This window comes from Cariama cristata, unplaced genomic scaffold (genome assembly GCF_000690535.1).
Source record: "Cariama cristata isolate BGI_N322 unplaced genomic scaffold, ASM69053v1 scaffold7145, whole genome shotgun sequence".
In the NCBI taxonomy this organism is placed as follows: Eukaryota; Metazoa; Chordata; class Aves; order Cariamiformes; family Cariamidae; genus Cariama; species Cariama cristata.
Genome location: NW_009618024.1, coordinates 44,036 through 54,468, shown reverse-complemented (window position 1 = coordinate 54,468; position 10,433 = coordinate 44,036). Strand labels below are relative to the sequence as shown.

Below are 10,433 nucleotides of genomic sequence, written 5' to 3'. Positions count from 1 at the left end.
TCCCTTTCTTTCTTCTCTGATCTACCAAGAAAATAATTTAGTTTCTTTTTCAAGACACACAGATGTGTACCAGATGGCTACTGATAGTTTCAAGGTCCTGATGAGTTATTGAAATAATTAGTGTTGGTGTAAGGTTTGTCATCTAACTATAATACTGAACTGTGTACTCATCTCTTTCAAGCTTTTGAAATAAAAGCTTTATTTTATTAAGACTTTTGAAACAGAGCTTTAAATGTCAGTGCAGATAATAATTGATGGTCAGAAGTTCTCTCAACTCTCTCTCATATGTAAAATTCTTGATCTTGTAGAGGGGACCAAAGGCAAGCTACATTTAGGTGATATACTAATTTTATGTCAGAAGGAATGGTGAGATATCAATCAGGGAATGATTTTAATGGTGAATTGGGGAATATTTCTTTCTAAAACATGAACATAAAGTGTTGAAAATGACAGAGAAATTGATACATAAATATAATTTATGGATTACGGAATTAAAAATACAGTCCACGTTAGTTGAAAAAGGCCTTATCCCAGGGGTCTGTTATGTCTCACTCCTTTGTGCAAATCTTTGTTGCCACAGCAGGTTTAATATGTTTGAATTTATAAAGTGTAAATACAAAAACAACTCTTATGAAAATTTTGCTTCTACCTATGTTACTTCCAAATTTAGTTTGTGCTGTAATGGATATGCCTCCTAGATCCATTTTATGGTACATACTGCTTTGATAGCTAAAGCTGATTAAAAGAGGAAATAATTACTTCCCTTTGTCCTTGACATTGGAACAAATCCATTCCTTTTATTTTTCAGTGTTCACTATTTTAATAGGTGTGTCACTTGTAACACAACTGTTTGTGGATGTAGCTGCAAACAGCTGCATCATCATGCAGCCCTTGCCTGCATGATTTAGACCCTTTCCCTGGTATTCTGAGCTTGGAAATAGTTTTGAAACAAGATTGTTGTCATCCACCAAAAATAGTGAATTTTTGCAAGCAAAGCAGAATAAGTAACTGCTGTACAGAAAAATAATGTGCTAGCCTTTTAATGATAAGGAATTCAGTGGGATTGCTGAACACTAATAGCATGCATAAGTATTTGCAGGATTGGAGCTTTGTAAAATCCCGAGCAGAATTTGAGCTCCCTTTCCTTAAGATTCACTGATTAATCACTTCAGGCCTACCCTACACTACCGTTTCCTTTCTGGTTCTGATCAGTTAATCCATGTGTCTTTTAAAGCACATTTGATGAACAAATGGGAGAGCTATGGAGGTATTGGAGCTCTTTAGAGTGTATCATCCTTTACATGGACTCAATCTGCTCTCTGACCAACTCTTCATTTACTTAATATCCGTCTTTATTCTGCTGAAGGCCTGATGCATTCTTAACTCAAGTCTCCCTAGCCCTATTAAAAAATGCAACCTCATAACTATTTTCATATAATGATGCTATTCTTTCTGGGTTTTTAGACTGTATATTTGCAAGAATTCACTTTGGTATCTGAGTAAGACTTTTCTTGCAGTGAGTGAGAAAGGGTAGTGTTCTCCAAATGGACATTTGGAGCTGTGAATGTCACAGAACTGACTTGCCCTGTGAACGCACCTGTCCCCCTCCGTTGACCGGAAGGGGCTGAGAAGACCTGTCTCTTGAAGAAGATCACTGAAAAAACTGCCTACACTTAGGCATTGTCAGTACAACCTGCGTGCTGCATGTAAGAGTTCTTTTGTTCTGTTAGGACTGTGTGGTTCAAAAAGGTTTTGGGGTTGGGGTGTTCTTACCTTTTCCAGGTGTGGGACATTGGAGGGCAGCCAAGATTTCGAAGCATGTGGGAGCGTTATTGCAGAGGAGTCAATGCAGTTGTGTAAGTTTTCTTCTGTATGCCCATACAAAATGTATTTAAAAATATATATTATTAATATAGATACACTTGTCTTCCTGTCCACCTCCATCACATAAGGAGACCCAACATGATAAAAGTAGCATGTTTTATACATCCAGCAGTGCAAATATATAAGTAATTGCATGTTCCAGGCCATTTTTTCCCACAGCCCATATTTAATTCTGCATCTTCCTGTATTAATAAATGCACGACTTATACAACTCAGGACTGTTCTAATGCTGTTGTCAATGCAAAAACATTTGTCACATATCAGATGTTTTAATGCAAATTTCTGCAAGTAATGGACAATACTATAAATAACTATATTCCCATTGCAGTTACATGGTGGACGCAGCAGACTTAGAAAAAGTAGAAGCTTCAAAGAATGAGCTACACAGTTTGATAGATAAGCCACAATTGCATGGAATTCCAGTAAGTATTTTGATTATTGTTCTTACCTGAATGTGGACAGTGTAACCTAAATCCTTATGAATCGGTTCCTCTGGATTCTTGAAAATTCTAGCTTAAATATGGCGCAGGCTTGATACATTGAGTGTTCTTACAAAAATTACTGTGACATTTTTTCAGAGGACTCAGGATCTTATCAGTGCTGCCGTGTGTTTGTACGTTTTCTCATCTAAAGGTCAGAATAGATTTGGAAAAAATTCATTTTCACATGTGGCATTATCAGACAGTAATTACATCCAGTCGGTCCCCTTGTTGGCTGGGTTTGAACCAGTGACCCAGATACGTTCTGGCAGTATCTTAAGGCGTGTGAGATTTGTCTTTCTGAAGGCTGGCAGACACTAACATCAAATAGTGTCCTCTGCTTCCAGAGATTGTGGAGGAGCTTGACTTTTTATGTGTCCTGACTTCTCTTTTTCTTGACTTAGTTTAACTGTTTCTTTTTTATATGTTAAGTACATATTGAACAAATCCCACAGAAGTCTATAGTCACGCTATTCATGGCAAGTGACGTTGTCTGTCCTTTGTACTGTCTTCACATCCTGTTTTACTTCTCACTTTTCCTTCCTGAAATGATAGGTCTCTCATATCTTCAGAAGTATTTAATTAAGTTCCTTTCCTTTTATATGTTATAATGTCACATTCCAATTGCCCAACCTGACCAGCCCAGTAATTTCCAAGGTGCAGTAATGTATTTTTTACTTACTTTTATTTCATAGGTAGGTAACTAGTATTGAACTTTCTTCAATTTATTGTGCTCAGGCTTCGGTATTATAGATTTTAAGGTAGCTTTATTAATCTGAGACTGCAAGTAATGAATTTTAATGTGTTCCAGATTCATGGGAAATAATGGTAAAGTCTTGACTCAGAATTGTAACGCATCTGGAAAAGAATAATGCAACCATAATTAGAAAAACCTCCCATTGCTTACTTTATCTTAGAATGTGCTCAGCCTATTTATCTGACCTTCATTTATACTTGAAGCCTTAAGTATTGTGTAGGAACTTGTAAGTTCCGGCATCTATTCAGTAAATTTTCTGCATTTCTCAGACTTACTTGCTAATGGCTGCCTTTCTGATTTCTACCATGGATGCTCAGATTGGAGGGAGAAGAATCAGTCATTTGGCTGGTGCTTGGGTGATACGTGTTTTGGATATATGGTTAGTACGTCAATGTTAAGAAGCAGGGAAGCAAAACTGTGAACAGAATCATGTCTGGGTCTTGAGGACCCAGCCTCTACTGCTGGGGCCCTGCTTTTGATTAACATTAGTCTGGTCCTGTGAATTGAATGTCTCTTGGTGGCTTGAGTGCACCTGGTACATGCTCACCTCCAAGTTTAGTTGCATGCAATCTAACACCATCCCATAATGCCACCCAGAATGGAGAGATTCACTTCCAGATGAGACTTCCGATACACCAAGTAATAATTGGATCCAGTCTTCAGAGGGTGTGCATCCAGCATCTGACTCTAACTAGGAGCGGGATTTCCATGATGCTCCCGCAGTCATTGGTCATTTTTAATATGTCCACTATTGCGGTCTAAATACTTAGCTGCAAGTTCCAAAATAATGCCAACAAATGGTTAAAGACAAAGATAAACTTTTATTGCTCCTGGATTTAACATGAATATGAATAATTTCTTTCAGGTGTTAGTCCTTGGAAATAAAAGAGACCTCCCAGGTGCACTGGATGAAAAGCAGTTAATTGAGAAATTGTAAGTAGCTGGCCTGTGTAAAAGCTGAGACACTGTGAAATTTGATACGTATGAGAAAATTGTTGGTAATCTATGGCAATAACCAGCTATAACAGATTCCATTTTACATTCTCAGATACTCCACTTTGAGCTCCCCTGGCAGTTGAAATAGCAATCTAGGCTGATAACTGACTGCAGTGGATTTGAAACTCTCTTGATTATTATTTTGGTTGTATAAAGGTGTTTCAGATAATCCTGTTTTCCCATCACTGAAGATACAACTGCTATAGATAGTAATAGGCTGACTTACACTTTTCAGAGTATGTTGTAGTGGCAGTTTAATGCTTGAATGGCATTAGAACAGAACTATTTCAAGCTACTGTCTGTAAATGTAAGCAATTCAAGTATTTTTGGCATGTATCCAAAGCGTATACTTACGGATTACAGAAACTAACTTAAATTGATGCATTGTAAGGGTAATTGTAAAGGAAATACACAATTTTGTAAAAACAACCAGTGTAGCACTAATTTTGCAGAACAGGATTCTATGTCTCAAATCACATAATTTTAATCAGTAGGAAGCGAAGTGGAGTGAGAAGTGAAGTTTCAGTATAGAAGGATGGTCCAAAGGCTAAGCAACTAAACTGGGACTTAAGAAGCACAGACTGGCTGAGGTTGGAAGGAACCTCTGGAGGTCATCTTGTCCACCCTCCAGCTCATGCAGAGCCACCTAGAGCTGACTGCCCAGGACCATGTCCAGATGGCTTTTGAATATCTCGAAGGATGGAGACTTTGCAGCCTCTTTGGGCAACTGTGCTAGTGCTCGGTCACCCTCAGAGGTAATAAGTGTTTCTTTATGTTCAGTGGAGGCCTCTGGTCTTTCAGTTTGTACCCATTGCCTCTTGTCCTGTCACTGGGCTCCATCTTCTTTACAGCCTCCCTTCAGGTATTTGTATACAATAATAAGATCCCCCCTGAGCCTTTTCTTCTCTCAGCTAAGCAGTCCTAGCTCTCTCAGCCTTTCCTTATATGTGAGATGCTCCAGTCCCTTAATGATTTTAGTGACCCTTGACTAGACTGTCTCCAGTAGCTTCACATCCCTCTTGTACTGGGGAGCCCGGAACTGGACACAACACTCCGGGTACGGCCTTACCGGTGCTGAGTAGAGGGGAAGGATCATCTCCCTCAACCTGCTGGCAACGCTCCTCCTAACACAGCCCAGGTTACCATTAACCTCCATTGCCACATTGCTGGCTCATGTTCAATTTAGTGTCCACCAGGATGCCCAGGTCCTTTCTGCAAAGCTGCTTTCCATCCAGTTGTCCCCCAGCATGTGCTGGTGCCTGGGGTTGTTACTCCCCAAGGGCAGGACTTTGCACTTCCCTGTGTTGAACTGCACGCGGTCCCTGCCAGCCCATTTCTCCAGCCTGGGGAGGTCCCTCTGGATGGCGGCACAACCCCCTGGTGTATCAGCCACTCCTCCCAGTTCTGCATCATCAGCAAACATGCTGAGGGTGCACTCTGCCCCATCATCCAGATCACTGATGAAAATATTGAACAGGATTGGACCTAGTATTGATCCCTGGGGTACACTGCTCATTACTGGCCTCCAGCTAGCTTTTGAGCCACTGATCGCCAAACTCTGGGCCTGACTGTTCAACAAGTTTCTAGTTCACCTCATTGTCTGCTCATCCAGCCCATACTTCCTCAGCTTGTCTATGGGAGACAGTGTCAAAAGCCTGAAGTCAAGGTACACAATATCCACTGCTCTCCCCTCATCTACCAAGCGGTAGATTTCATTGTAGAATGTTATTGAGTTGGTCAAGCATGATTTCCCCTTTGTGAATCCATGTTGACTGCTCCTGATCACCTTCTTGTCTGTCACATGCCTGGAAATGGTTTCCAGGATTGGTCGCTCCATCACATTCCCAGGGATCAAGGTGAGGCTGACTGTCATGTAGCTCCCTGGGTCCTCCTTCCTGCTCTTTCTGAAGATAAGAGCGACCTTTGCTTTCCTCCACTCTTCAGGCACCTCTCCCAGTCACTATGATCATTAAAAGGTTATCAAGAGTGGCCTCACAATGACATCAGCCAGCTACCTCATCACTCATAGGTGCATCCCACCAGGGTACATGGACTTCTCTGTGTCCAGTTTGCTTATGTATTCCCTGACCTGATCGTCTTCCATCAGGGGTACAACTTCCTTGCTCCGGACTTTTCCCCCTGGACTCTGGGGCCTGGGATCCCTGAAGGGATCTTGCTAGCAAAGGCAGCATTCAGTACCTCCTCCTTTTCCATGTCCTGTGTAACCAGGTCCTCCGCCTCATTGAGTAATGGGCCCACATTTTCCCTTGTCTTCCATTTGTCACTTACGTACTCACAGAACCCCTTCTTGTCGCCTTTGACCTCCCTCACAAGATCCAGTTTCAGGGCTTTGGCTGTCCTAACTGTGTCTCTGCATGCTTGGACAATGTTTCTGTATTCCTCCCAGGTTGCCTGTCCCTGCTTCCACCTTCTGTATGCTTCCTTTTCGTGACTGGGTTTTGCCAGGAGCTCATTGTTCATCCACTTATGCCTCCTGGCAATTTTCCAGACACATTAGGATGGGCTGCTTCTGAGCTTGGAGTCAATCCTTGAATATTAACGAGCTTTCTTGAGCCCTTCTTTGCTACAGGGCCTTATCCCAAGGGACTCTTCCAAGCAGATCCCTGAAGAGGCCAAGTCTGCTCTCCTCAAGTCCAAGGAGGTCACTGTTGAGTTCTCTTTATTAGAGGCTCTTGCGTGATCTCAAGACTCTTTCCTTCTTGGTGCCTCCACTCCCCATCTGCTCCAGGAATGTAATCTCTTTCCTCCATGTCTGTGTCACTTGTGTGAGGATAAATGAAAAAATAACAAAGTGCTCAGAAACTCTGAGGAGGATAGGGAAATTCCCAGAAAGAAACAGAAGTTAATTGAGAATCTGTTTCTCCCTAAATGTAGAGGCATCCTTTCAGTAGGAATCAGATCTGATATATTTAAGTATGATATCATAAACAACCTGAAGATTAATGGTGTGATCATTTGAGTACTGTTATTTGATTATAAGAGTTATTAGAGATAAAAACTCTGAATTCTAAGTGAAAAGAGTAAAAGATGAATGCTAAGGCATGGTAATGTTACTTGATTGCCACTACAAAATGTTATTTTCAGCTCATGGCTTTCTGTATTTTTATTGTTCACTATTACACTGACTTAATGAGAAATTTGAATTTTTGTGAAATGACTTTATAACCTTTTAATCTTTATAGTTTAAGAGATGTGAGGTTTTTGTCTGCAATAGCATATTTTAAAAATTTAATATCTGAGGATAGAATTGAACCCACTGAGTAAAAAGCAGAAAACATGTAATTTAGTGGAAATTTCTCTTGTCAGTTTTTTGTGGAGCTATAACACTACTTATTTTGTTATTTTTTGTTTCTGTAGAAACCTTTCAGCTATTCAAGACAGAGAAATCTGTTGCTATTCTATTTCCTGTAAAGAGAAGGATAACATCGGTAAGCTGCTGCATCTTACAGCATCCTCAGTGTATACTTTGTACTTTGGATCAGATGTTAAAAATGTTAATGAGATTTGAATATCTACCTCCAATATATAACTGAAAATCTCAATTTACTTTGAAAGATTTTGTTGCAAATACTGCATGCAATTGTATTTGTTTTAACATAGAATTATGTGTAATTTAAAAGTCACTTGTAGAATTACTTGGTTCCAGGAGAGGTTAAGTAACTAGTTTGACAGGAGCCTTGGAAGAGCATATTTAAAACCCGAAGTAATGAATCCCTCACAAAAACTGTATTACTTTTGAAAAAATAGTAACTGCATATGAAGGCCTTCCAATTGTTAGGTAATACTTAAAAAATTTTGCTAAGCGTTTTGCTCCATACAGGATTTTATTTGGTAAGCAGGCCCTATGTGCCTGTGGCTGTGTGGCGGTGTTCCTCCAACTGAGGGACTAGTGCGTTTGTCCACGCAAAGAACAGATCCTGAAGTCAGCGAGGAGCTATAAAAGCCCCATCAAGTTGTCTTCCATCTGCCTTTGCTTTTTGCCCTTTCCTCGCTCTCCTGTCTTTCTTCCGCTTTCCTGTCCCTTTCCTCTGTCATGCCCTCCTCTTCCCTTTCCTCCCCAGGGCAGGAGAGAGGGGTGAAGCACAGGCTGAGCCAGCAGCGGTGGTTGCCCGGGGGCATGCTGCCTATGTGCCACCCTGCTTCCCTGCAGGCTGCTAAGGCAAGTGGTGCTGGATGGGAGGGATACAGCCTGGGCAGGTATTTATAGCTGCTTGTTGAGGAAGCCAGACTTGTTAGAAGAGCTGGGCAGCTCTGCAGGGCTCAGCTGAATGAGAGATGGTGCAAGTGGGAATGGGAGGAAAACCGTTTTCTCCCAGCAACAGGGGAAATTTCCATCCTAGGCAGAGAGGACCAGGTAGTGGAGGTGGTGAGGAGACTATGCCATGACACCTGGGCTTGAGAGCGCTGGGGGAGATTTCAGCTGTGTGCAGGGACGTGTTAGGCAGTGGGGGCTTCTCTTGGAAATGGTGTACGTGGTTTGGGTGCGTCGGTTTGAAGGAGACCAGACCCAGGTTTGCTGCAGCTTGGGGTGCAACGGTTATCTCTGAGTGAGGGAAATACGCAGAATGTACTGTTACACTGGGGAAGATGAGAGTTTGGGATGTAAGGACTGAGGAAGACAACATAGTCAGGATTATCTGCTTAGGTGAAGGGCATTGGAGGTGATTGAGGTTTTAGAAACACGGTGCTGCAGTGGAGGATCTCAAAAGTGGTATTGTGACTAGAAACTGGTAAAACCAGCTTAGTTTCTGAAAGGATCCTGGAGAAAATAGGTTTTGATCCTGGTTCATTTATGTGGATGGCCTGGAGGAGAACATTTATATAGATGGCCTGGAGGAGAAAAGCAGGCCAAAAAAGCACACTAAAATTTGCAAATGGGAAAATAATGAAAAGAATGATCACTAGTGCAGAACCGTGTAGATCACTTACTTGTGGAAGTCCTGGGAGTAGTGATGAAAAAGACTCAAATTCTAACTGAGAATCGGTCAAGTACCTTCCAGTGTAACGTTATGCCTAGAAAGGCTAACCTGGTCCTGAATATTTGCCCAAAGAAACAACAAATGGGAGCAGACTGCGTATATCACGTGTGTTTGGAACTGTGCGGGCATTACTGGACCATTGTGTGCTATATCTTGAGGAAGACCTTGAGAAACTGAAAAGAGGTTGGGCAAGAACCTAAGGAGATCAAAGGACTGGAAAATACCATTTATCATGAAAAACTATAATGAAAATATATTTAGCTTATGAAAGTGATGAAACTACTAGGCTGTTAAGGAGAAGACTGGGAGCTGTCTTCTTCCTCTGCATTTTTGATTGATATCAATGCAGTTGAATGAGAAGGCAGTCATTTTTCAGTGCAAACTGCAGCCTAGCTAACTGGTCTCATCAGGAGGTGTAGGTGTAAGGCTGCCAATTTCTGTGCCCTGACAGACTGTGGAAGATTAGTATTTAGTAACTAGCTTTGGTTTAGATGCCGTGGAATGCTCTTGTCTGCAGTCTCAGTGCCTAAGCCGGTCTGCGAGGATATTCATGGAGTGCTGTCTTGAACTTAGGACAGATGTGGCACAAATTTAAATTTGAGGGCTAGAGCTGTTCCTGCCCCCTGACATCCTTCCTACCTCCCTGACAGATGTTACTGCCTTGAGGCAAAAACATCTAATCTGCTCATGAGTCAGTTTGTGAACTGCTGGAGTTTTCAGCCCAATGCATTAGATTGTATCAGGAGGGGTACCAATTTCAACTATCAAATTTTAGTCCAGTGTTGCATTCCTTTCAGAGACCTTGGACTCCTACAGTCTACCTAAATGGCTCCTTAATGCTTTGTCAGATGTTTGCCCTTCTCTTTCCTTCTGGTTGTGTATTTCTGCCTTTGTTCTCACACTGCATTTCATTCTAGTCTGGATTTTACAGTTCATTTTATGGTGATCTTAAATCTTCGCTTTTCCAACAGTTCTTCATCTGTGGTTTAGAGAACTTGATGTCAGTCATCATATTTCAAGATTACAAAATGCACATAGTTTAAAAACAAACAAAAAACAACAGAAAAAAAGGCTACCTGGAGTTTTAAGTACTGAATTGTTAACTGGGTGTAAATGAAAGCCTGTGGTTTCTGGGTTTTGTTTGTTTGGGGGTTTTTAATTTGTATTAACCTTCTGGTGTTCTGTTGTCCTTTTACACTCTGCAAACAGGCTGTTGAGTTTTTCATTTTGTTTTATCTGTCCTGGCAGACATAACATTACAATGGCTTATTCAGCACTCCAAATCAAGACACTGTTGAAGAAAACTTTTGCTGAAGA

At 41.3% G+C, this 10,433-nt stretch overlaps 1 protein-coding gene across 1 annotated transcript in view; it reads left to right on the top strand.

Annotated features, from left to right (window-relative positions):
• The window catches only part of LOC104162053 (ADP-ribosylation factor-like protein 8B), a gene marked incomplete at its 5' end in the record, with an annotated part of 21,894 nt that extends 11,480 nt beyond the window's left edge, over window positions 1-10,414 (top strand). The window contains 5 exons of the mRNA XM_009700691.1: window positions 1,783-1,856; window positions 2,213-2,306; window positions 3,986-4,053; window positions 7,495-7,565; window positions 10,365-10,414. Coding sequence (XP_009698993.1) covers window positions 1,783-1,856; window positions 2,213-2,306; window positions 3,986-4,053; window positions 7,495-7,565; window positions 10,365-10,414 — 357 coding nt within the window. The remainder of the gene's footprint in view (window positions 1-1,782; window positions 1,857-2,212; window positions 2,307-3,985; window positions 4,054-7,494; window positions 7,566-10,364) is intronic.
• Between the last annotated feature and the right edge of the window lie 19 nt (window positions 10,415-10,433).